Source organism: Talpa europaea (genome assembly GCF_964194135.1).
Source record: "Talpa europaea genome assembly, chromosome: 7".
NCBI classification, from domain to species: Eukaryota; Metazoa; Chordata; class Mammalia; order Eulipotyphla; family Talpidae; genus Talpa; species Talpa europaea.
The window spans coordinates 3,499,141-3,526,299 of NC_140074.1; the positions used below are offsets into that span (position 1 = coordinate 3,499,141).

A 27,159-nucleotide genomic window follows, 5' to 3' on the forward strand; every position below is an offset into this window, starting at 1 on the left:
CCAGGAGCCCGGAAGCTGGGGGCGAAGCCGGCCACCAGGCACTCACTGGAGGTGCCTCTCCTCGCCCAGCCGGACTCCGTCCCGCCGCAGCTGCAGCCGGAAGGGGAGGTCGCTGTGCACGGAGCAGGAGACCAGTAGGGGCTGGTGCAGGTAGCCATGGATCCTGGGGGGCATGCTGACGAGGGGGGTGCCTGGAGACAAGGACAGCACTCAGAACTCTTCCCTGATGCCCGCTACCCGCCCTCACCGCCCGCCACACAAACCCACAGGAGACCCCAGCCGGGAGGTAGCGGCTCCAGCCCTGGCCGCACCGTGGGTGGTCGCCAAGAGCAGGTGGCCTCACCTCTCTCGGCCTCAGTTTCCACCTGTGCAACTGGGGGTAACCGTGAAGCTGACCTCATCATGGAGCCGGGGGGCTGAGGGGTGGCGGGGCCTGCACCTGGCAGATGCACGAGGCACGGCCAGCACAGCCATTAAGCTCACATGTTTTCACGGACCGTGGGAAGGCGGGCCAAGACCGAGGGGTCTGTGCCAGGGGCTCAATGGTCTGGGAGAGAGGCGCTGGACCGGCCTCGAAATCCAGTGAATGCTACCCCGACCGGACTCTCCAGGGGAAGGGTGGGGCATGCAACGGCTCCTCTTTACCCAAAGATGGTGAAGAAGCCTTTCCTCATTTCAAAATAAGCATCGTTGGCGCATGAGAGCGAGTACAAAATTCACACACATTTTTGAGATAAAATAAGAGACTTCAATGAAAGCTCACAGCTTGTGATGAGCCCCTGGGGGCCCCCATCAGACACGCTCGCCTCCCCCTTGCCTGACCCTGCTCATGGGGTGACACATTCTCTTTCCTGAGTTATTAGAATGACTTCGGTTGTCAGAAAACGCGTGAGAACTCCCTGGCGGGGTCGGTCTCACCCGTTGGTGCCTCGCTGGGTGATCGCGGGCTCAGCCCTGGCCTCGCCCTCTTCCCTACTCCCCACCAGAGGGGAGAAGGGCCGGGCAGAGCTGCTCCTGGGATGAGACAACGCGCCAGACCTCCTCGGAGCACAGGGCTGGGCGTGGGAGGCCGGCTGGTGACATCATGCTCCGGCTCCCTGCCACGTCCCCGGGGAGAGGGGTGTCGGAGCGACCAGCCACGTCCGCAGCTGCATGCGAGGCTGCCACCGCTCACCCACACATGCTGGAAGTCTCTGTCTGGCCAGCTCAGGCTCCCTCCTCAGTGAGCTGAAAGGGCCCCGGGCCCCCAAGCCCAGCCCCCACCCCCCACCACCACCCAGGTCTCCAAATCCAGAGCCTCCAGCTATAAGCCACCTGCTGTAAGCCGAACTCCCAGCCGCTCAGACCTGGAAGGTAGTGGCGGAAGCAAAACCCACACCACATGCCCCCTCTACGCACTTTACTAAGAGCTGAGATGGAGACTAAAGCTCAGAGCGACACCCCAAACTCTCGGACCCTCGTGACAGAACAGGGAAGCTGCTCCTCTGCTGGAAGCCCTTCCTGAGAATTACTCTTCAAAGCTGTAAAGGCCGAGGGAGGAGGGCCCACAGGAGAGTGGGAGCCAGGAGGCTAGAAAGAAGGGGTCCCCAGATGACCCACCCTGCCTCCCAGCCCTTCCTGCTCAGGTCCTCAAAGTCCCCCCATCACCAAGGGCACCCTAGTGCCTCCCCTGCTTCCCTATTTGAGGTGCATAGAGGATGCCCTGGCTGAGCTCTCCAGCCAAGAGGATGCTGGGATGTCAGCGACACGCACCTCCGTGAGCCCCTCCCAGGCTACCCCCAGCGGAAGGGGAGAGGGCAGAAGGAAGGAAGCCCAGCGAGGAGGCCAGATGGCCAGAGAACTCAGGCCCCCCTGCTAGAACCAGAGGCAGATCTGGGGAGACAAGGACTGCCCTGCCCTCAGGAGCTTCCAGCAGATGGGACCCTGTGAAAGCTGCACAACCACAACGGCACCGCAGACAAGGCCTGCACTGGGGGTGCTTGAGGGTGACTCGATGATGATGAAAGTGACTATGAGGATGAAGGAGCACCCACACACCTGTGCTGCGTCTACACCTGTGGCCGACACAGAGGGATGCTGGACACACAGGGGGATGGATGGACAAGGGATGGGTGGGTGCGCAGATGGAGGAACAGCTGAATGAGGGTGTGGACGGGTGGATGGATGGATGGGTGGATGGGTGGATGGGTGGTTGGATGGGTAGATGTGTAGATAGACAGAAAGATGGATGGATGGTTGAGAGGATGGAAGGACAAATGGATACATAATTATATGAGTGGATGGATGGGTGGGCGGGTGGGTGGGTCATGGATGGATGGATGGGTGGGTGGGTGGGTGGGTGGGGTAGGTGGACAAACGGATGAATTTTGGATGGATGCACAGATGGATAAATGAATGAATGACGATGGATGGTGGATGGCCAGATGGGCGCACGCAGGGGGAGGCAGCACACATGGATACATGGATAACCGGATACATGGCTGGATAATGGATGGGTGGAGAGACGACGGTGTTAAATCCTTGAGCTGAGAACGACACCGGAAGCATCTCAGTGTTTAGCAGAGAATCTTTCATAACTTGCTGCCCACAGAAGTTTAATGCGCAGGTATTTCCCAATCGAATACAATCAGGAGAGGCTTCCAGGAGAAAAGAGCCTCTGAGTGAACCAGGGAGCTGAGGGTCACAAGAGCAAGTCACTCACCTGGGGCCACCCCACTGTAGGAAACTCCAGAGACACGGAGGAGGGGGTTCCCCTCATGGTCCTGGCCCTTCACCTTGAGGTAGAAGCGCTCCCGGGGAGCATGGAAGGGTGGGCCGCCCCACAGCTGATGGGTGGATCCGTTGGCGAGGGGGCTCATGGGCAACGTCAGGAGGGACTGCCCCGAGCTGTGGGCAAGCTCCACCGAGTCCAGGCTGCCGGGTCCCTGCAGGCCCGTGGAGTTGATCACCAGCGAGATGGGCACCCCTGCAGAGGGAGGGGCACGGAAGCAGCTGCTGGCATCTGTGTTGGGCTCCACGAGTGTCCCCCAGCAGGGCCCCCAGGACATTGGGAGACCCAGCCTGCACAGCTCTCCTTCCCGCCTCCCCCGCCAGCCCTGGCAGGAGGGGTGCGGCCTGCCGGCTGCTGTCCATGGTCCTGAAGAGACCGTCCCGCAACCCAGGGTTTCCCCAGACACCGTCACCTCCACCCTGCAGACTGGGTGTGGCGGTAGAACTGGGCAGAGCATTTCCCAGCCACCCACCCTCCACCCCCACTCTGGAGCCGGCTCTGCGACAGCCTGGATGAGACGCTCAAGCTCGCGGGGGGACTCTGCCTCCTGCTCATCCCTCCTCTCCTTGGTTTCCTTTGATTTTGTTTTCTATCTGGTTGAAAATGCACTTCTCACACTACACCAGAAAGGAGAGAACAGAAATTGGGCCTCACAACTTCCTCAGCTGATTTCAAAGCAAAAGTCCACTCTCTCCCTTTTCAGACAGTTATTAATATTTTTCCTTCCAAGACCATAAACTAGGGACCAGTGGGTAGGGTTGGTGCGGTCCATGAAACGTTTTAAAATGTTTGAAGAAAGGCCAAGCCATCCGGGAAGGGCACATGCAAATCTAGAAGTCCGTTCTCCTGACACCCGGCGTGTGGACATGGGCCCCACCCCCGCGCCGCGGCGGTCAGCAGCAGAGAGCTGAGCCTGCGCCTCGGGCCCCAGAGCACTACAGGGCAGCCTCAGTCTCCCCCGCTCCTGAGCCCCCAGCACTGAGGCCAAGCGTCAGTCGCTGTTTATCATTTGCAACTGTCCTGCGGTTTCTCTTTTCCCCCCGTATGTCTTGGACCCACATTTTTATCAAAGCAGAGACCCAAAGGGTCCCCCGTGGCCCCTTCACTCTTCAACCTTCCACAGGGCTGGCCCTGAGGACAGTTCAGAATCAGCCCCCCACTCCCTTCACCTGGAATCCTTCCTCTCTTGGTTTTTGGGTGAGACCCACAGGCCTCTGCCTCTCCCCGGTTCTGCTACTGGCAAAACAAACACGAAGGGAGCAGGCAGCCCCTTGCGCTGCTGGCCCTGGCAGGGAGGCCAACCAGGGCTGACAAGAGTGGCAAATGTTAGAGGGCATTGGAGGGAAGCGCACAGGACCATTTTCTATCACGATTCAGTGGTCCAGAGTTAGCCTGACCTGGTCCAGACCCTTCCCCCTCTCGCTTCTGAGCTGATTGCAGCAAAATCCTCCAACTGGCCCCATGGCGAGGAGCCCTGTTTTCCAAACTATGAGTTGGGACCCCAGTCTGGCTACCAGATGGCATTCTCTGGCATGGAGCTCGGGCAACCTGAGCCAGGATCCCCGCCCGCCCAGGGCCCACCCTTCCCCAGAGGTACCCACGATGGGACACAGAGGCCACCTCGGACACCAGTGGGTGACTTCCACCCAGAAAACTGACCCTGTGCTTCCAACTCAACTCCCTCCCCAGGCAACCACCCCCAGCAAGGCTCCGGGGCATCTGACTGCCCATGGCCTCTCTCCTTTGGAGGCAGACTTCATTCTCTTCAGGAGGAGACAGCTCACTGGACGAGCCTGATAACCGCTGGACAACTGAAGTGGGTGTGACAGATGAGCCAGGAAAACTAAGTGGGGGAGATGTGAGCATGGGAGCAAGGGAGGCAGCATGAGGTACCGGGGGCCTCTGGGAGCAGAGAGGGTGTTTGCCTGTGAACGGTCTCCAGGTCAGTTGGGAACGGAGCTCAGCCCACTGTGGCCTGGGGGTCCGATCTCTGCAGGGCTGGCCCTGACTCACAGTCTACCCCCAGCATCCCCAGCACTTCCCAAATGCAGCCCATCTCTCCAGAGGCCGCTCCTCGGCAGCCCCAGGCTGGAGCCCGTACCTTCCAGGGGCCATTCGATGGTGTGGTTGAGGTCCAGAGAGGGCTGAGGGGAGAAGCCGGCTCGGAAGTTGATGTCGCTGACGCCCGTGATCCTCACGGAATGGCGGCCGCTGCTGTAGACCTAGCATGGGCCAGGCCCGGTCACAGGGCGTCCCGCCCCAGCAGCCCCCTCCAGGAAGGAGCCGGACAACCTTACCTGTCCGGAGCTGCCTCCCTGTTGCCTGCCTTTCCAGCCCCCCTCAGCCTGTCGGTCTCCTGCCGTCTAACCCCTGTCTTCCCCACTGGCGTCAGAACTCTTGGCTCAGAGATGCAGAGTTGGAGGGGCAGGGTCAATGCTGTGCTTCACTGGGCTGCTGACTCAGTGCCCGACACCCAGTAGGTGCTGTGTTTGCCCGATTAGCCGGAGCTCATGTGCTTTCAAGGCAGCCACCTGCCCCATCCCGGAAGGCTCTGTCAAGAGCCATGCCTGTCCCTACTCCCTGGCCTCTAGCACCTTGCAGGCCAGAGCAGGCCATGTTCCTATGCCACCCTATCCCTCTGAGCCACCTCCACCCAGGTCACCCTTGCTTTTGTGCATTGGTCATAGGAAAGGGTTCTGATCACAAGCCAATTCCATCACCTACTTCTGGACCCTCAAGTTCTTTCTCCAAGTCCTTTGTAACTAACCCTGAGCCTCTCCACCTCCTCTTACTGGTACAAAGCTGAATACCCTTCTGTTCTTGACCCTTTACTTCTATTGCTATGACCACACACCATCCCACAGCTTCCAGGGCCCCCAGCTCCCCAGGGTAGACAAGGGGGAGATGATGGCTGTTCAGTGAAGCCAGACTGCCCACCTCTGACCCCCAGAATCCCTGCCCCCTACCTTGATGGACCACAGTCCAGGATGCTCAGGCTTAAAGGCCACGACCTTGGCCGAGTCAGGGATATTGAGGAGCACATTAAGGCCCTCGTCCTTCTTCAAGATCCGCCCTGTGAAAGCCACACAGACTGCTCAGTCTCTGATCCTCTCCTGGGAGTGGCAGAGGCCACACCCTGTCCCCAGGAACCCAACACTCTCCAAGCACCAGCCTCAGACTCCCTAGAAATCAATGAGAGGACTTGGGCGGCGCTCAAGGCTCCACCTGTGCTGCACACCACCTCACCACTCCCGGGTGGAGGGACAGGGCAGGCTATATACTTGGCCTCCAGGCCTGGCTGCTTGTCGCATCCTCGGAGCATGGTGGAGCCAGGTGCCCAGGTCCAAATCACTGACCCTGGCAAGTCGCTCCATTGCCAGAGCCCAAGCCCCCACCCATAGTGTGCCACTGATTCTTGCCCCACTGACCCTCTAGGCCACCGTGGGGACCCACCAAGACCATACAGGAGACCCCCCACAAGCCTTGTGTCCCCTCACTCAGCTGCTCCCACTCTCCCTGCTTCCTCCCCCCTATGGGGGCCTCATGGCCCTCCTCTTGCCCCCCGCCCCCCTCCTTGCTTCCAACTCCCTACCACCCGGGTCTCTCTCTGCCCTACCCAGCTCAGTCTCGAGCCCTGAGGACCTACCCAGCGGGTCCCGGACTTGGATCTCAGGCCCTGGGCCGCTCAAGGAGATGGTGACCTCCTTCAGGCTGGGGTCAAAAGGGATGTTCCACAGGTGCTCGCCTTCCTCCTCGTGGTCCGTGGACAGCAGGTGCACCTTGGAGGCCTGGAGTGCTGACTCCACCCACTTCAGTACCTACGAGGCAAGTGTAAGAAGCTGGCTAGCAGGTACCACCAGGCCTGACTGGGTCTGGTCCACCCAAGGCAGGTCCCTAACAGGCTGCCAGCTGCGTGCAGAACCAAGTCTCCCCGGGGGGTTAGCATACAGGTCACCCAAGGCCACGCCAGGCCCCTGCCCCACTCCACGCCCCATCCTCACAGTGTTACTCTCCTGGTCTGTGGCACCTGAACTGAAGCCCCCAGAGGGCTCAGAGTGGAGGGGAGGAACAGGGTGTCCGCTCCTGGGAGGACTCTTCCCTGCTCCTCATCTGGGCAACTACTATGGCACCTGTCACTCGCTCTAGGACGCACCGCGAGGCCCTCTACACACGGATGAGCCCGGGAGACCCCAAGTCTCCCCCAGACCACACAGCTCACCATCATGAGACTCACACCAGGATGGGCCCCTGCGGTGAAGACAGCCCCGTCCTGAGCCTTCACCACGTCAAGAAGGTTTGAGCCCTTGGTTCCTACGATTGCTTATTCGTGAAGCTTACACGCTTTGGGGAGGTAACACTGAAAAGCAGGTAACTGGGGAGGGCTCTCTTCCAGAATCCCAGACCACTGAGACCTGCCTTTCAACTGTGATTTTAGGGGGTTCTTGAGCCCCCTCAAAGACAGCCCCCCTTCAGTGTCTGGGCCCCATGTTAACAACCCTGGATCCAGTCTAAGATGGCATCTTGTTGAGCACAAATTAACTCAGTTTCCCCAAATCTTTACTAAGGCCCTCAAGACCCCATGTTCTGGGTTCATCTGTTCAATCTGCCCCAAGGCCTGGTGCCCCTGACCTGCTGGGCTGGACCCCCAAACCTCCCTAGGCCACGCATACACATGTTGTCTTGGCAGAAATGCTTAGCCTATGCCAGGCTGCGTGTTCAGCACTTTACAAATATTATCTTTTTTAATTCACAAGGATCAGAGAGGTAAAGTGATTTGCACAATGTCACACAGCAGAAGCTTGAATGGCAGGGGCTGGAGCACAGGTCTGCTGGGTGCCGGAGCCAGGGCGTCTCCAATCCAAACAGTCTATCCCCTGCTGGACACTCTTTTGCAGCAATTTGCACCTCATTACTCAAGCCTATTAGATCCAGGCCTGCCTTCCCTACTGACCTGGAAACTCCATGACGGAAGAGGCTCCTGCTGTGCCTGGGGCTCAGTGACTGGCGCGGAATGTTCAAGAGACAATTGTTCGCTGCACGTGATACATCAGGGCACACGCCTCCCAAACGGGGCGTCAGGTTGACCCCGGGTTCACCTCCCAGATGTTTCATTCAATTCCAACCCCCAACTCCCTAATCACACCTCCTCCTTTGCAAGAACAGAGCCTCCCAGTTTCAGGGAGACAAGCAGGGGGGAGAGAGTGGAGGGCGCCCTCCAGTCTGAACCGGTTTCCTGGCCAAGTTACTGCAAGCAGCGCCCTGCGCAGCCTCAAGCCAGAACAACACGAAGCGTGAAGCTCACTGGCTGGCGAGGCCCTACCATCACCCCAGGGAGCACCCCAGCGCCTTGAGAACCAGGGTTCAGCTACACCTTCTCAGTGGGAGGATCCTGAAGCCAAAAAGGTCAGCGAGGAAATCTTCAGTTCCTAGGTTTTCAGTGGGTGCAACCATCTGTCTTATGATTTTGAAGCTGTTTAAGAATCTCATAGGATAAAGCAAAAAAAGTAAAGATGCTGCTGCCTCTGAGTCCCCCCCACCCCCAGCAGTGGAAGAGGACACAGCAGGTATTTTATGCAGACGAGTGTAACACTGCAGGTGAGTTCGGATCCCAGCTCGTTCTAAAGGCCACGCCCCACTACAGCTCCTTGGAGAAATGGTTGACTCCAGGGCCAGGGCGGGTGATTTAGGAGAACCCAGGGGCCTCCCTAGTGGCTCAGGGGTTGAAGTCTCAGTGCTACCAAGCTATAGCCAGCCACTGCGGCCTGAGTTCAATGCCCGGCCAGGGAGCTGACCCACCGGGCACAGCAGACCTCTCCTGTCTCCCCGCTGCTCCCCTCAGCAGTGAATCCTCTCACCTCCCCTGCCCCCCGTACCTCTGGCCTACACCCTAGTTCTTGTATGCATAAATAAATCTTAAAAAAATAAAGGAGAACCCAGGGCAAGGAAGCTCTCAGACCAAGGAGTTATAACGAAGGGACACAGAGCCAGTGGAAGGCGTGCCCATCAGCTAAATTCGGAATGGCCTCAGCCCCCAAAGAATGATGCCTGCGACCCAAGGGGCACATCGAATGCTAAATCCGCGTGTCCGTTCTGACACTCAAGAGAGAAACCACACTTCTCCACGACCAACCCCACTGCCCAGCGGGGCGGCCTCTTCCTCAGAGAGAGACACGCGCGGGCGCTCCGCCTCCTCCTCGGGAATCGCTTCCCAGAGAGCCCGAGCCCTCCCTGTGGAGGTACAAGCTCTTCTCCGGGGAAGGACGCCCGCCAGCAAATGTGGAAGGAATGAGGCAACTAGGAAATCATCGTGTTCAACCCTTAAGGAATCAATTGTGTCAAGCGAGGCTCCTCGACGGGGGCTGGGAGGTTGGCGGGAGCTGGAGGCGCAGCGTCCACCGTCCCCCACACACCACTTGAGTCATCGAGGGAAAACATGGGCTTATCACGCCGAGAGCGGCTGTCACCGCCTCCGCCGGCCATCAAACTTTTCATCAGTAACTGCAGACGGACATGATTTGTCGCCAGGGCTGACGCCAGGGCAGATACGCGGCACCGGCCAGGAAATGTTCCTGCGAAGTGCCAGCCAGCTCCCCGGCCGGGGGAGCCGGGGACAAGGGAGACATGACACCGTCGGGGGACGGCGAGAGGCAGCCCGGTTACGGGACACTGGTGGCATGAACACACGCCTGCCGCAGGCCGGAGAGACAGGGCGACCCTAGCAAATGCCTGGGCCCTCCTTCAGTCCCGATTTGACAAAAACTGGAATAAGCGACACTTTGAGGACAGCTGGGGACATCTGAATATGGACCCACGCTAGATGATGCTAGAAGTCGCCATTAAATGGATTAGGGGAACTAAGGAGCAGGGGGGAGGGGGGAGGGGCGGGACAAAGGAGTTTTGGTGGAGGGCGAGTGATGCATGTACACACAGAGAGGGGTGAAGTGTACACCCCAAATTATACATTGTCTATGTAAATGACTGGCAAAGTAATTTTAAAAGAATATAGTATGTAGGGCCTTCCTGGTGGCACAGGGGTTCAAGACAGCACTACCCACAGGGCGCAGCAGATCTCTCCTGTTTCCTGCTGCCCCCCTCAGCAGTGGATTTCAGTAGATCTGCCTGTTCTGCTCCCCGTTCTGTCTCTGGTGAGTCCTCTCACCCCTCCCACCACACATCTGGCCCGCATCCCCGTTCTTGTATGCATAAATAAACAAAATAAATCTTAAAAAAAGAATAGAGTATGCATATAACATAGGAAAAAATTTATTAGATGATACTGTAGAGTATGTTGGAGATTATAATTTTTTAAATGCTAGATTATGGGTAAGGTCTCAGAAGTCAGCAAAAAGTATAAAAGGGAGATGAAACAGGTAGAGAAAAAATATTGATTGCTAAATCTAGCTGGTACATATGTTCTTTTTACTTTTCTATAATTTCAAAACTTTTTGTACTAGCCCTTAAAGCAAAAGACATTTTAACAGAACAAGTATGCTATGGTTTTAATACATATGCGAACAAACAAGGTGCTATCCTGAAGCTCGCTAACTCTAGTCAACTGGAAGAGGCGTCCTGGAATACTGTTAGAAGAAGAAATACAAAGAAATACAAAGCTTAGAAAAAGCTCTGCAGTTGACTAGCAATGTCTGCCACGGACCTGGGCGTAGACAGTGGTGCCTTGTGTGCTATATATCAACCATCCTTGTTCTAAACTCTAAATCATGGTCCAGCTCTGGTCAGCATGTGCTCTTCCATAGAAGGGAAAAGAGGGAATTGGAAGAATGATTTAGATTTAGACAATGAATATGTGCTGCCCAGAGTGAGCTAAAACATGTGTGCCTAGCTATTACAGCTAAATTTCAGTTATCACCAGATAAGAATTCAGTGCTCTGAATACTCATCTGTTTTCACACTTGGAGAGACTTCGTACTTGTGTTTTGCCTAGCTTTCTAAGTAATGTTTCTCTTGAAAAGGTCCTGCCTGCCAAGGAATGGGGACATGGGGTGGACTGGAAGCAGTCAAGGCCCTCAGCTGGGGAGCTAGACAGAAGCTGGGAAAGTAAGTGAGGCAACTCCCCCACTGCAAAGCCACAGCTCTGTGACCACCATTTCTCTGGGGCCAGGCGTAAGGAGGAAATCCTATCGGCGCAAAGCTGCCAGGAGGTGGTGGCAGCACCAGCTAAAAATTACCCAGACAAGTCACACGCACTACTGTGTTGCAACTGTCATTTCAAGCTTGTTCTAGGATGTTCTGATGGAGGGGCAATGCCCAGGAGCTTGGGCTACTGAACCACAGAAAGGCTGAGACAGACAGAATGCCTGTGACCCCAACAGGAGACAGACGCCCACAGAGCATGTGCTGTGAGCACATCACTCGGCCACCAGGGAGCGTGGGGTGTCTGGCCCTCTGGCCCACAGTAAGGCCAGATCCCCATAGGTCCACGCTGGGGCACAAAGGCTTGGGGGCCCTGCAGTGCCCCCAGGCTCAGAGCGGAATCTGGGAGCCTTCCTAGCCGAGAGCCTTCATCCAGCGAGCTCAGTGTTTGTTTGGAGAAGGCGATTACTTCCAGATGTTAGCGGGCTGGGACCCGGGGGGGGGACAGGGAGCCAGCAATGCATTGGGGCTCATCTGTCTGTGGCTGATGGGGAAGGAATGAAGGATCTGGCACTGCTATCCTGGCCAGATGGCTGCCGCTGGGCCTCCACCAGATAAATCATCCCCTGAGGCTCCTTCCAGGACACTTGACAGCCAGGGTGACGGGGAGGCAAGAGGGGGAGCGGGGTGGGGAGGGAGGCTGAATGGGCCTCAGAGCTGCAGGTCAGAAAACTGCAGGCTGATCTGGGGACCCAGCGATGGAGAGCGAGCACTGACCCTCACCCACAGGACACCACTGGGCACCGTCCCTGGTTCCACCCTCCTGGAGAACTTCCCCAAGAGTTTTCACTCTGTCAGGGGCTTCGCTTGAGACAGGGGCGTGTCCTGGGCTCTGCTCCTGTGCCCAGGGGCTGGAGTCATGGCCGCCATGAGGCCTTACCACGGGTGCCCGGGTGCCTGGCCTGCTCCATGCCATCCCTCTTGCCCTCGGCCCCGTCTCACTAGGCCACCACTCTCCTGACCCAAACAGCGCACACACAAGGAAGGGGAGGCCCAGAGAGGGCCAGCGCTCCCTCAAGGCCATACAGCAGGAGGTGGCTGAGCCGGGTTGCTCCACCACCCTGCCCCCAGCTGGGAAGGGTCCAGGCTGACATCATCTCGGAGCTGGGCCTCCTGATCTGTTAATCAGAACCACCTGGTGGGACCTCCCCTCCCCCACGTCTGGGCAGGCGGGTCACCTTGTCCCACGTTGATGCACAGAATCTGGACAAGCTCTGGGCCTGCTGGTGTCGCACAGGGGCAGGATCTCAGCCCCAGAATGAGATTTCCCAGGACTCGGGAAGGCTGCAGGGTGATGGGCTCTGTCTGCCTTTCCAACCGGTTCCGCTGGGGCTGGGGTTCTTGATCGAAATTGCACACCTCCCCTGCCTGCCGTGGATGGCAAAAGTCCCTAATCACTCCAGCCGGGCATTGGGATGGGTTAGGGGGCACCGCCAACCTCCTTCAGTATGGGAGAACCCCAAAGGTTCCATGAGGCCAAGCCCACAAGAGAGAAGTGCTAAATGCTCACAAGACCAAGTCTGGTGCCGCTCTCCCAGCACCCTCGGCCCTGGCATGCAGCAGGTGCGCCCCGGATGCGGGACGTGCACAGTGTGGTCGCGCCTGCCACACCAGATGGACCCAGGAGCACTCTGGGGGCCGGTGCAGCTCCTGAGGGGTCCCTCTCCCAGCTGGAGCCCCCAGGGCTCTGGAGAAAATCATTCCTCTCCTGCGGGATGACCAAGCCCTGGCTGCCCCAACCACTTTCCCAGGCTTGTCAAGTGAATGTCTGGACATCTGGAAGGAGCCAGGTCCAAGCATTAAGCTAATAAAAGGCAGAGTTTCATGTCCAGGAAGTGGAGGGATCCAGGACCCCACTCGGCGGCCAGTCCTGGTCAGTGGATGTCCACTGAGTCAGGCTCTCTGGGCAGGAGCCGAGGATCCGCCCAGGTTCCCTGCCTCCAGCAGCATCTGGGGCACCAGAGCCCCACACCTGGGTAGGCTGTCGTTTGCCACTGCCCAGCCGACCCCGTCAGACCTACCCAGCAGGCACCCAGGTCCCCTGCAGCTGCCCAGATGGGTCTCCCCACCGAAACAAGCACCAAGTTGCCCTCCGCGCCCAACTGCCTCCCACCCCTCTGGGGCGGCCGGGTGCCAGAGTTGGCGGACATGCCAAGAAAGAAAGTTGAATGTGTCACTGGGAACCATAAATGCCATCTGTCAGCACAGCGTTAAGGCTCGCTAATCTAAACACAGCCCTGGAGACCAGAATCTTCCATGCACAAAGACACAACACGCGAAACCTCTCCCAGGGGCCACTGGGGGGCTGGCTCAGGGCCGGGACGGTGCAGGGATGTTGCCTCCCTCACTTCCCTCTTCCCAGACCCTCAGGCACCGGGGACTCGAGTCCCCTCTCACCAGCTATTTACGAAGCACCTGCTACTGCTGGTGGCCGCGCCAGGTGCTGGGAAGACAGTAGTGCATGGAACCCACTCCAGTCCGCCCCCGGGGAGCTCACAGCCGACTGGCATTAAATAATCACACACTTGTAAAATTATAATCATGGAGAGCGCAGAGTGGATGTGAAAGGGGGGTTCATCTTGACAAGCCTTCCCTGAGGGGGCGCGTTTCAGCTAAGACTGGGAAGATAAGAGGGAGATGAGGAGGCAGAATAGGGAAAAACAGCACCTGAGCAAAGGCCCTGGGGCAGGAAAAAATACGGCACATTGAAGAAACATCAGTGAGGCCAACGGGGCAGTGGCGAGGGGGTGTGGGGACGTGGGCAAGGGAGGGGCCGGCGTGGGCCAGAGAGGCAGAGGGGGCAGATAAGGGCCTCCAGGGGACAATGGAGGGATCTGTTGATCCAATTTGTTCTAGAAGGATCCAATGGTATGCAGGAGTCAGCCTCAAGAAAACTGCTCACAGCTTCCCAGCGACGCCCGGGGCTTCCTGACAGCCTGACATCAGCTCAGGAGGAGTTTGCACCACGGAAATGGGCGTCCCTCCACCTGCCAGAGTGGCTGGAAACCATCTGCCCGCTTGTCCCTGGGAAGCCCTCTGGCCGCTGGTAGGAACGGGCCCATGGGGTAGAGGGGAAGGGGGGAGACTGGGAGGAGAGACGGAGCCCTGAGCCCAGTGGAGCCCCAGGGTGGGGGGAGGCAGGCAGGCACCTGGTCAGCGCCACGCAGGCTTTACTGTCCCAGCAACGCAACCTGAACCTGATGGCTCCTCATGCTCCTCCACCCACCTGGGGTCCCCTGACTCTGGGGTGACACTCACCCCACCCCCCACTTCTGCCAAACTTTTGCCTGACCCATCTGGCAACCTGGCCCAGCTGTGGAAGCACTTCTAGCCCCGCCTCCTTACCTGCAAAATCAGAAAACCGGAAGTACCTGCCTTCGGGGCGGCGGGAGTGCGCCTGCTGGCGTCCTAAACCCCGGCGCTCGCTCCTGCGCTCGGCACCAGTCCCCTCTGACCACGGCCCAGCGGCAGGCAGCACCCCCCAGGGATGCAGGGAGGTCAGGAAGCTCACCTCCGTCACCTGCTGCTTGTCCAGGTGGAACACCTGCCCGGAGCTGGTGGCGGCAATGTCCTCGTAGGCCAGGTAGCCGGGATGCGTGCGGTCACCACAGTCCCCGGTCAGCACGAAGACCACCTGCAAGAGCACGCACAGCCTGGCCCCAGCCTCCGGGCGCCTCCCTGGGGGCGCGTGGCAGGGCTGGAAGCAGCCCCATGTCTGGGCTCACGTCGCGCCTGGGCTCGGGACACCTCCGTCTCCTGGGATGGGTGTGGGCCGGGGCTCCGCGCGCCGGGAGCGTGGCAGGAGCTGGGTGAGTGGGGGCTGTTACTAAATGCACAGCTGCACAGCGGGGAAGGGCTGGAGGCCAGCTCAGCTCTGGGGGCCCGGAGGCGCAGGGTGAGAGGAACCTCAGAAGAACAGTTTGTGTCACATGGGGACAGACGTGTCCCCGCCCTGGATCCTCACCCAAGGGTGTCAAATGGATGACCCTTCTCCCCTCCCTGCACCCCTTTCCTCTCCTGGCTGAGAGTCAGACACCGGGGTGGTGGGGAGACGGTGAGGCGCAGCCGGGAAGGAGTGGAGGGGCGGGGCAGGCGGGCCGGGCGGCAGCGTGGGGGGACGAGGGTGTGTGGTCCCCTGGGAGTCCCCGAGGGCACTCCGGGGGCTGAGGCTGGGGGAGGAGCAGGAGCCTCCGCACTCCAGGTGGGGCCCGGGCGCCCCACGGCCTCCTCAGGACCCCGCACGGCCCCAGCGCGGGCTCACCTGCGACTGCTTCAGCTGCAGGAGCCGCAGCAGCTCCTCCGTGCGGTGGTGGTCCTTGGCGCGGGCGTCCGAGAAGACGTAGATGAAGGAGCCGGGGTTGGCGACCTCCACGGCGGCCTTGATGGCCCCCACGCTCATCTCCGGGCAGTCGCCGCCGCCCTGGGGGACAGGAGCAGCGTCCTGGAGGTGCAACCCGCGAACCAAGGGGAGGCCAGCGCCCCGGGAGCCACCCGGGTCCTGCCCACTCGGGGAGGCCGGGACCCAGCCCCGCTTTCGCTGGGACACAGGCCACCCCCTGAAACTAGAGACAGCCTCGCTCTCTAAGCCACGGCCGGGGTGACTGGGCCTGCCACGCAGACTGGTGGGGAGGCAGACTCCCGCGCACAAGCGCGCCTGCGATGCATGCTCAAGGAGGCACCAGAGCCTGGGGAGGGGGGACACTCCCCCAGGAAGCCCCGCGCAGCCAAGACTTGGGGAGAAGGGGCGGCCTTGGGCAGGAGAGAGGGGTGAGGCAGAGGGAAGCACTGGGTCACCTTCCCGAACCCTCTCTGAGCTCTCCCTGGAATGGATCCCACATCAACACACACTCCGGGCTCCCTGCCCCCAAACAACAGGAGCCCCCTGCGGGGGACAGACCCTGCTGAGGGCAGGGGCCCGGAGGGGTACAGGCCCCACGGAGGGGGGCAGACAGGTCTTACACAGGTTTCTCACCTGCCAGCCCCAGGACTGGTGCCTGGAAGCTTCCCAGCCAGTGCCCCCGCCCTGGTGCACCATCCCTCAGAGGAGCCTCCTGCGTCTGCCTGTGCAGGCCCCTTTTCCGGCCCTGCAGGACCTGCCGTGACCTGAGCCAACATGTGGGGCCCCTGACCCCAGGGAGCTGGTGGTCTCGTGGGCGGGGAGGATGGCGAAGCCTGCTGGCCACGGGGCGTCTGACCCAAATCTGGGCCTGGTTTAGGGGGCCTGAACAGACCCATCACCCCCTCCCTCATCTGCACTCACCTCCAATCACCCTTTGCGCCCTCACTAAATAGCCAACCCCTGTGTGTGCCAGCACGGGGGCTCCTGGGGGTACCCGGTTAGCTGAACATAGCAGGGACAGTTATGAAGCACAGACGCTCAGGGGCCAAGCTGGGCTGTGGGCCAAGGCAGAGCGGGCATGGGGGGGGGTGGGGGTCGTTGGGAGAAGCTGCCATCCCAGCCCCAGGCCCCAGGCGGGGCGCAGGCCTCGGCCCAATGAGGGCGGGGAGCACCGCTGGCACGGCCCACCTGCACGTAGAGCTCTCTCAGCTCCCTCTGGAACACCGCCGGGTCCGCAGTCATGGTCACAGGGCCAATGTCTGTCGGGGAGAGAGAGGAGCAGGTGGCAGGACTCCCGGCACAGGGTCCGCGGACTGGGGCGTGTCACAGGGGTGCTGCAGAGGTGAGAGCCCAGGCCGGGCCCCAGAGACCCCCACAGAAGCGGGGTGTGCACCAGCAGCCTCCAGGCTGGCCAGGGTCATATCTGGAAGAGGGGTCACTACTGGGTCTCAGGCCCTGTCCAAACCGGGGTGAGAGCTCCAGGGGTGCTCAGAGTCAGGGCATCTCCCCCTCATCTGACTAGGACCCCCCAGGATCCTCCCTGGAGCAGCCTGCCCTCCCTCGGTCAATGAGGGAGGAATTCTGGGAAGGAACAGAGACGCAGAGAAGTCATCTTATTGAGCCACACAGAACCGCCCAGCCCCAGATCACCAATAAGAGTAAAATATCCTGGAAACTCCATCCACACACGAGCTCATGCTAACAGCACATCTCAAGAGAATTAGAAGACCAAGGCTGACGCCACCCAAGGCCCGCAGGACGCGAGCAACGGCGGGCCACCCCTCCCAGCCTTGGAAAGCCATGGACGTTTCTAGAAGACCCCCCGGGTGCACAGCCATCTCACCCCTGGGTGTTCATTCAGAAGTGAAGACCCGCAGCCACCAGAGACGTGTGTCCACAAGTGTCCCTGCTGCATCCTCAGCGCCGGAGCTGCAGGCGGCCGGCATGTGAGCACCAGGGAGCAGCCACCCGGCTGGGGCTCCTCCAGAACCAGACACGCTCACGAGGAAACAGAATGAGCTGGGAGCCAGGCTCCCTCGTGCTGCTCACAGACGCCAGGCACTTGGGTGCTCCGCTGCCATTTACTTATTTATTTTAAAGCATTTATTTTTTAAAGGTTTACTTATTTACGCATACAAAAGCTGGGGTACAGGCCAGGAGTGCCGGGGGGTGAGAGGATTCAACAGAGACAGAGTAGAGAGCAGAACAGGCAGATCTACTGAAACACGCTGCAGAGGGGAGCAGCGGGCGTGTCAGAAGAGGTCTGCTGTGCCGTGTGGGTAGCTCCCTGGTCAGACCCATGTGGGTCAGCTCCTATCTGCAGAGGCTGCGGATAGACTGATAGCCCTGTCTTAGCCCCTGCGCCACCAGGGAGGCCCCTCCGCTGCCATTTCAAGGAAGCTCTGCCACAGGCAAGGTTGATTTCAGGTGAAATGAGTCAGAACAGAGGTTGTCTGGGGGGCGGGGTGTGTCTTGGAGGGATGCAGGGAGCCTGCAGGAGAGAAGCTCCACATTGCAGTCTGTGGGGGTTTGCAGGCGGAGCCGTTTGTCAGAGTTCACGGCAGAGATGTGTGCATTTCAATGTATGTAAATTTCATCTTATGAAAAAGAACCATAAAAAATGATCATCCCAGGGGATGGGGGAGGGTGGGAGGAGGAAGAGAGGCAGCAGGAATGGGAGCATTTTTCCCATCTTTGGGGGTGCTGGGCGATGGGTGCAGGGACTCCTGCTACTATTCTGCTTGCTTCACTTGTGTCTGAAATGTTCCCTGATAAAAAGCTGGGTTTCCAGCAGCCAGACGGAAAGGCGCGGCCTGTGTGAGGCCAGGCCGCCAGGGCCTGCCGAGGAGTGAGAATTTCAGCCCAAAGCGGGAGGAAGTGCAGTGGCCACATGGATGTGGGCACAGTGGGCGTCCTGCAAGTTGCGTGGACATCAGATTTCTTAGGATAATATTTCACCAGAGTCCTTGGGGGACTCTTTTTCGTTCAGGGATTCTAAATCCCCATCACCCTCAAAGAATCCCCACACTTGGCAGCTAGTGTTTAGGCCTCGTCCCTCTTAGACGGATGCCTGAGGAACCAGCCAGCACTCACCAAGGAAGAGCCTGGGCCCCAGCTTTTCTGAACCCCTCACCCCCCCGGGGGCCCTGGACCTTGTGAGTTTATTCAGCAGGTCCGACACCCCCTTCCTCACCTGCTCTGGCAAACCCCCACCCCCACCCCTGCGGTCCCTATCTCTGAACTCTGCGGTCGTGAGTGCAGGACTCAGCCCTTGGCCTCAGACAGAGCTGAGTGGTGTCCTGGCTTCAGCCTTCACCGCTCTGGCCCTCTCACTCACTGTCCCCCGCACAGTTTGTAAACTGAGGCACAGAGCACACCATCCGCCATCCCAGACACCTGCTAGGCTCAGACCTCGCACGGAGCAAAGGCTCAGGCTGGGAGCTTGTCCCTCCCTGGGCCGCCCCCAGGCACAGCGGGGACAGCCTGGCTCCAATGTGGGGGCCTCTTGCTCTAGTTTGACTGAGAAGAGCAATAAGTTTACTCAACTTTGGTTGTTTCATATTAACAGTGTTCGTAATAATAATGTTCATGGTAAAGAGAGAGAGATTCTTGGCCTGACGTTTACTGAGCACTAAGTACCTGGAGCTTTGAAGCCGCTTCCTGTCCCTTTGCTCGCAGAATCTGCCCCGGCAGTGGTCCAAGTCTTACCCGCATTTACAGAGAAAATGGAAGCCCAGAGAGGTTGAGCCGCTTGCCCAAAGACACGCAGCCAGTGAGAGGCAGAGCTGGGACAGGTGCCTCCGCTTGTACGACTTCAGGATGTGCAACTGCTTCCTGGGAACTGCACACAGAAATCCCTGACAGGCAGAAAAAGAAGGGAATTCTACCAGCCAGGAGCCCTTTTTATTTTTGTATATAACCTTCAAAACTTTCATGCATCTTTATAAATATATAGGCGTATCTCACGTAGATGCGTGCTATTTTAAGCAGATTTTCTATTGAAGTATAAATAACACACTATTTTTAACCTGATTCCTTTCACTGAACCGCCGATTGTGAACATCTTCCCAGAAGGTCAAACACTCCTCTCAAGATCATTTTTAATGGTGACAAAGTATTTCCTTTGGGTAAGTGTCTAATAATGGACTTGCCCGACCCTCCCTGTTTTGTTTCCTTTTTTTTTTTTTTTTTTTTCCTGAACGATGCTGTTAGGAACATCTTCAGATCCATAGCATTTCAGCACTTAACGCATTTCAGTTCAGTAGTTTCCTGGGGATCCTTCCCACAAGTGGGATTGCTGGCTCCAAGGTGAGGGTGTCTGTAAAGACTCTGGGCGCTCACCACTGCACCCCCTCCCTGTGGCTGCCTCTGATCCTCCCACCTGCCAAGGCCACAGACCCGGCCTGAGCCTGGCTTGACTCACGGCTCCGCTTCATTGCGAGCGGCTGCTCGTGGGCTGCAAACCCAGGGCAGCCTCTGCCGCGCCCAGTCCTGTGTCCGGTGGGCCCGTCCCCACCCCACCCCCATCGTGGTCTGCAGCAGCGCCAGCCGACCCCAGGGGTTCCTAATTCCACCGCTAGGCTGACCACATTCTCTCCCTCACGCAGCAACGTGAGAAAATCAAGTCAGGGAGGTGGTGGGCTGTCATAAATCAAATGTACCCCACCCGGCAGGGATGCTTGATGCTACGCCGTGTGCTTCCTACTTGGGGCCTGGGGGGCGCTGGGGTGGGAGGGCAGTAACAGTGAGAGGAAGTCGATTCTGGTCAAGGTTCTGCTTGGCAGGACTGGTCGGTCACCCGTGGCCACTCCCTCTGTTTTCCATTTCCTTTCCTTCCTTTCTTCTAGCAGTCGTTTTCTGATTCTTTTTTCTTAAGATGTATTTATTCATGCATACAAGAATGGGGTTCAGACCAGAGGAGCGGGAGGGTGAGAGGACTCACCAGAGACAGAGTGGGGAGCAGAGCAGTTAGACTGATGAAATCCACTGCTGAGGGGAGCAGCAGGTGAGTCAGGAGGGGTCTGCTGCGCCCTGTGGGCAGCTCCCTGGCTGGGGATCAAACGCGTGCTGCAGAGGCTGCGGACAGCTTCACAGCGCTGCACTCAGCTGCCTGCGCCACCAGGAAAGGCCCCATTTTCTGTTTCTTCACATTCTACTGGATGCAGGAACCCTGCATGGGTGGCCCTGTGCTGGAGGCAGGAGGATGCCAGATTCCCTCTCGGGTCTGGCCTCCTGTGGCCAGTGTTGTTCTGGGAGCTCGCACTCTCTGGGAAAGCCAACAATTCCTCTAGAACATCTCGCAATCCTGCCCGCCCCCCTCAGCCAGGCTCCCCAGCCGTGACCTCCTCATCCAGCCTCTTCGTGTCCCAAGCACTCAGCCACCCCACGCCGGGACCAGGGGGCATGTGGCTAACACAGCACCCAGGACCTTCAGGAGCCAGGGGGACCCCCAGGGCGGGTGATCCCTGCAGGGGCGGTCGAGGCTGACCACTGGGTCAGTTTGCCGCGGATTCCTACAAACCAAGAACGGGGCGTTCATCTCTGAAGGGCACAAGACCTGAAACCAAGGCTATGTTCCTGCTGAAGGCCAGAGAGGAGAATCCTTTCCTGGCCCTGTTCTGCTTCTAGAGACGCCTGCGTTCCTTGGCCTCTTCCTCCAACTTCAAAGCTGGCAACGCGGCACCTTTACCACCCCCACCACACCCCGCCCCGCCCACCTGACTTCTGCGATCACAGCCCCTTTGCCCCGGTTCTCCTGCCCCCCCTCATGTGGGACCCTTGTCCCAGTGGCCCGGGGACGATCCCTGCTGTCCACCTCAAGACCCCTGTCTTAATCTCATCGGCAAAGTCCCTTTTGACACATCAGGTGAAGTACTTATGTGCATCAGGGTGTGGCCATCTTGAGGTGTGGTGGTGATGGTGGTTGTGATGGTGGTGAGGATGGTGGTGGTGAAGACGGTGATGTTTGTGGAGCTGGTGCTCATGATGCTGACCAACAGCCTCTCTGCACTGAGCACGGATTCTTTTACCTGCTTGAGCTCAGTCCTGTTAAATCTCCTGTTACAACTGAGGATGCTGAGACCTGAGGAAGGTCTTGGCGAAGGCCACACAGCTAGTAAGTGGCCCTAAGGTCTGCGCCCATTTCCTGGGGCCACCAGAGCAAAATATCACAAACTGGATGACTTTCGACAACAGAAATTTATTCTCTCACAATTCTGAAGGCCAGAAGTTCAAGATCAAGGTGCCAGCGGGCCGCGCTCCATCTCAAACGAAGGGAGAGCGTGTTCAGGCTGCCTTCCTGGTGTTCCCTGGCTCGCAGACACGTCATCGCTCCAATTCTGTCCTCACAGCCTCAGCATCTTCTCCTGCCTCTGTCTCTGGGTCTCTTCTCGCAAGGACATCAATCACACTGGATTAACAGCCCAGGATGACCTCATCTTAACTAATTACATCTCTAATGACCCTACTTCCAAATAAGGTCACATTCTGAGGTTCCAAGAAAGACATAAATTTCGTGAGGACACTGTTTAACCTAGAACAGTGTCCAAATCCACATGTTTGGCTCCACGGTCTATGCCCTTTGCCAGCGGTTGTGCTGCTTCCAGAAACGGGGGTGAGGATGAGGTGTCGGGTGGGGCGGCACCAGGTTTTGTTCTATGTGATAATATCAGTTTGCTCAGAAAAACCTCACGGCAACCTAGGAAGTCTATTACTGATGTCCCCGCTTTACAGATGAGGAATCAAGGCCCAGGGAGGTAAAGCAACTTGTCCAAAGTCTTCCAACAGGGAAGCAGCAAACTGGGACTCAGACCCAAGTCAGCGGGACCCGTCAAGCTCTGGCCCGTGCACAAAGCTGCAGATTCTCAGAACATGTCCCCCAGACCCATTCCTGTCCCCGAAGAGGGAGTGAGGTTTGTGACTTGCTAAACAGCTGGGCAGATGTGGCGTGCAGTCCCTGGGAGCCGGGCCCACTGCCCACAGGGAGGTCAAGTCCGTGACCTTGGCTCCCCCTGTGCCGCCTGGAGCATATGAGCCCCGAAGGCTGGCCCAGCGTCATCCTGCCACAGGAGTTTTTTCCACTCAACAAGAAGAGGACGCGGTGTCTCTTTTGCCTGCACAAGACCACAGTCTCGTGCCCTCCCAGAAAGGCGGGGTGCAGGCACCCAGGGCGGCAAGGATCACCCACAGATGAAGCCTCACGCAGGTGGGACGCTAACCCCTCACCCAGCCTCGTGTGTCCCAGGGGAGTCAGTCAAGGGCACTAGGGGTTCAACCTCAGAAAGACCTCATGTTAAGGACTTTTTTGGGGTCTTTTCTTATTCCCTCTTCCTCAAAAACTGGGGTCTTGAATCCTAAGGCTGATTCTGGATGCACACACACCCCCCTCCAGCTTCAGTGACACGAGGCAGGGTCCCACCATCTGCCACCATCGTGGGAAATTGTGTCCTTTCGCCTGACCTCATTCTCCCGTTTCTTAAGGGCTGGAAGAAGTGGGATCTAGCCCAGCAGAATCCCAGCACCCTCTGGGCCTGAGACTGGTGGAGCGTGATTCCCCCGAAGACACTCCAAAGCACAGACTTGGCAGAACCAGAACCAAATGGGCAAGCGATTGTCCAAAGGGCCCAAATGCCCCAGAAACTTCCTCTGCCTCTGCCAAGTCTCCTGGGGGTCTCTTCCTGAGGGTCCTTTGCCCTGAGCACCTGGGGGTGTTCCAGGTCTTTGCTGAGTGTCTGCGCCAGCCAGGTGCCACCGTCTGCAGGGACCCTGCCTGCCTGCAGCTCCAGAGCCCCTGCACCTGTGGGGTGCCCTCCCTGCCCCCTACAGGCCCCCCACCCACCCAGCTTCTCTCTACCCCAACGCAAATGTCACTCCTGTCTTCCCACCCCTTTGTAAGAGAGACCAGGCTGTGGGTAATGAATCTGGCCCTTTTCCGGGGTCCAGCTGGACTGAAGTTACCCCACCAAGCTGCCCTTTACCTGGTGATCCCTGAGAATCAAATAGGTTCTGTCGGGGACCCCTGGGGAATAAGCTGGCCCTAGCGCACCCAGCCCACCGCTGCCCCTTCCTGCGGCCTCTGGTCCTCACACCCACTGCATCGACACCCTGCTGCTGCTCCTGCTTCTCCACGCCGCCTGACTCTCTCCTGGCACCCCTGCCCTGCACAGACCTACATCTGGAAAGCTGCCCTTTGATGAGGTGCCAGCAATGACGGGACTGCCTCGCTTGGCTCCCAGCTCCCCGGCAGCTCACACCTCCTGGCCTCCAGGCAGACAAGGACGAGCCTCAGGGCTGCGTTTCCCCTTTGGAGCGAGGACTGATTCTGTCTGTGTCACGGTGAGGGGCTGATGGACAGCAATGTGCTCCAGGTGATAGGATCACCCACACACACACACACACACACACCCCAGAGTGTGCAGTCGGAGGCCAAGTCGCCCCAGCTCACAGGCAATTCTTCAAAGTGAACCCCTCTGCTCTGCCTGCCTGCAGCCCAGCCCCTGCCCACAGAACCCCTCTTCCCTGAGGGAAGCTGCCGGCAGCCTGGACATACAAGCAAGATGCTCAAACTTGGCAAGACTAAGTACAACTCATTTCTCCCCTATCAAATGAGAAAGAAAGAGCAGAGTGATGCCCCAGTGGCAGCCTGACCACAGTCTCGTGCCCTCCCAGAAAGGCGGGGTGCAGGCACCCGGGCAGAGAGGGCAGTTCCAGGACATCTCTCAAAACTGAAAATGTCAGACCTCCCTGGTGGCGCAAGGGTTAAGCACCGCACTATGAATCAATCCACAGCCTCTGCAGCACGAGTTCCATCCCCAGCTGGCCAGGGAGCTACCCACATGGCACAGCAGACCTCTCCTGTCTCACCCGCTGCTCCCCTCAGCAGTGTATTTCAGTCAGTCTGCCTGTTCTGTTCCCCACTCTCACCCTCCTGCATCTCTGGCCTGTACCCCAGCTCTTGTATGCAGAAATAAATAAATCTTAAAAAAAAAAAAAGATCCATTCTGTAGCATCTTACATGACCACCAAAAATAGTAGGTGAGCTCAACTTCTTGATGCGGAAAGATCCATGATATATTATGTGGGGGGAAAGCAAGTTGCAAAACAGTATTTCTAGTATAATCCATTCTTTCCTTCATAAAAGAATGAAGTGTATATATGCGTGAATAAATCACACACACATATACACATACACACAGGGTCGGGAAGGACACAAAATTATTCAGTGTTTGCATCTCTTGAGATTAGTACTATTAGAATATTTTACTGCATTACTAATTTTGCAATTTCTGGAAGAAACTTAATCATTTGAGTTATTAACCATAAGAGCTAAGCCCTGATGTCAAAACTTGACAAAGGACTCCAGTGGCTGATCACACAATTGAAAGGAAAAATGCGAGATTCCTAAACAGAGAGCTGACAAATAGAATCCAGCTGTCTATTCCAGAAAAATCCACCATGATCCAGCAGGGCTGATGTAAGCAGAATGAGGGAATGGTTAAAAATGAAGGAGTCACATTAGCAGGTCAACAGAAGGAAGATCTTATGACGATCTCACTGAAGCCAGACAGTCACTTGCTCAAAGTCACCACCCTTCCCTCTTGGGGTTTTTTTTTTTTTTTTTTTTTTACTCTTAATAAATTAGGGATCTAAAAAAAAAAAAACTTCTTTTGCCTGATAAAGAGCCAGCACTGTGCAACAGGATCCATTCAGAAGCAAGACAGGGAGGCAGGGAGGGCTGTGAGCACCCTGTTATTTAGCACTGGTCTGACAGTTCTAGCTGATAAATACCAAGAAATAAGACACCCCAAACAAGTGAAAGTGTTGACAGGAAAAGAGGAGGCAGAGTCATCATTTGGACAGGCTGGGGTTGTTAGAAAGCTCAAGACCTTGTCCCCCCAAATTAGAGCTGGTTAAGAAAAAAGTCAGTAAGAAAATTTGGAGCAAGATCAATATATGAAAATGAATTGTTTTCCAACATACTAGCAATACTCATTTGCAAAAAATGTAATGGAAAAAAATCCTGGTCAAAATAGTAACCAAAACCAAAATATTTAGAAAAATCTTTAAAAGAAATGGGTGGAACCTATAAGGAAAAACAACTGATAAATCTTCACAAAGGGAAATTAATTTGAGGACAAAGAAGGAGACCTGCCCCCTGGGGTGGAAACATTTGCATTTTTTTAATGATAATTCTTCCCCAAATCAAGACTTAACATGGTTGCAAGCAAAATCACAGTAGGAATTTTTTGGAAGTTGACAAAGTTTTCTATATTTCAACTGGAAGAATAAATCCTCAACAATCTTTTGAAAATGAAGAGGGATAAAAGGAATGTGAGTGTGAATAAGTCACTTTGGAAATGAGTGAAACTGGAAGACTAAAGGCAAAGGGACTGTGGTCCAGTTGATAGTCACTTTCCAGATGGTTGCAGGTCAGCAACGCTAAAGCTGCAATGCGTGAGCGCTGGCGCCAGCAACTGAGTGGGTGGGTGGGTGGGTGGCAGAGGGAGCATTTTAAATGGTGCATGGAGGATGGTGCATGGTGCGTGGTGGGTGGTGGGTGGTGTATGGTAGGTGGTGGGTGGTATATGGTGGATGGTACATGGTGGATGGCACAAGGCAAGAGCCAGTTTGTCACTGCTGGAGTGGGAGGGAGGTTACAGGTAGGCAAGGGTAGGAAGTTAGAAAGAGTCTAGTGGTAATAAATTAGAGTCAGAGACATCAACACGAACTCACATTCAGCTTGCTATAGATATGGATGGTCACACATAGAAACGTTTACAGATGTAGCTACACTCACGGCCTATATATCCAACGTATCTCCTTGTTTTATCAGCGAAGAGTCTGGAAGCAATGACAGTACAGGCCAGCTCACCAAGAACTCAGAACCTAATCTCTAGCACCATTTTTCAATAAAAGGAATGAGGGCTCCTGGGAATAATGCCTATTTTGGGGAGTGGGGCAGGACATACATGAGTCCAGAGCATCTTATAGTTCCAGGAAGTAAGAAAGTCTTAAAAAACAATATGTGCAATTGGGTCAAAGACACACAGCAGCCAACTGAGAACCTCCAATGCCCGAAGGTAGAAAAAACTGAGCAACGAACAGCATTAGATTATAGCTCAATGCCTAGGCAACATCCACGAGTCCTGACTGATTTGTATATACATGATTGAATAAATAAATACATACATAAGTAAATGGGGAGGGTGAGAGACAACTCTCTCATGGGGAAGAATTCCAGATAGCTGACAGCCTCTCTAAGCTCATGCGAATGGAGCACGAGTCCCCATTTAAGTGTAGGCTATGCACAGCCTCTCTTCCAAAAGCACAGTGTGGAAATGGACAAAGAATAACTTTGAGGGCCTCCCCAGCGGCGCAGCGGTTGAGCGCTGGGTTGTGAAGCTGCCCACAGCTTCTGCAGCACTGGTTCGATCCCCAGCCGCCGGCAAGGGTCCCACATGGTGCGCAGACCTCTCCTGCCGCCCGCTGCTCCCCTCAGCAGTGTACTTCAGTCCTTCTGCCTGCTCTGCTCCCCGCTCTGGCTCTGGTGAATTCTCTCACCCTCCCGCGCTTCTGACTGTACCCAGTGCTTGTATAAATAAATAAATAAATAAATAAATCTTTTTTTTAAAAAAAGTGTATCCTTTTAAAAAAAAAAAAGAATAACTTTGAGGTGGAGACACCTGACAACCTCAACCATTTTTCAAGGTCAAGGTCAACATCAAAGTCACTGTTGATGTCCAGAGCACATGCTCTTGACAGGATGGATAGATGAGAATGGCCTCCTCCTTCTGGGTCTTCGGCCATGATTGCAGAACAGATCCAGACAGTCCTCATCACATTGTCAAGGTCACTAAGAACAGTCAAGGAGACTGTCCCAACCAAGAGAACCTCAGACATG

At 56.8% G+C, this 27,159-nt stretch overlaps 1 protein-coding gene across 1 annotated transcript in view; it reads right to left on the reverse strand.

Annotated features, from left to right (window-relative positions):
* HMCN2 (hemicentin 2) overlaps positions 1 to 27,159 on the reverse strand; it is a gene marked incomplete at its 5' end in the record, with an annotated part of 117,783 nt that overhangs the window by 85,688 nt on the left and 4,936 nt on the right. The window contains 8 exon segments of the mRNA XM_084237151.1: positions 47 to 191; positions 2,702 to 2,965; positions 4,872 to 4,992; positions 5,737 to 5,843; positions 6,417 to 6,588; positions 14,433 to 14,555; positions 15,183 to 15,341; positions 16,449 to 16,519. Coding sequence (XP_084093277.1) covers positions 47 to 191; positions 2,702 to 2,965; positions 4,872 to 4,992; positions 5,737 to 5,843; positions 6,417 to 6,588; positions 14,433 to 14,555; positions 15,183 to 15,341; positions 16,449 to 16,519 — 1,162 coding nt within the window.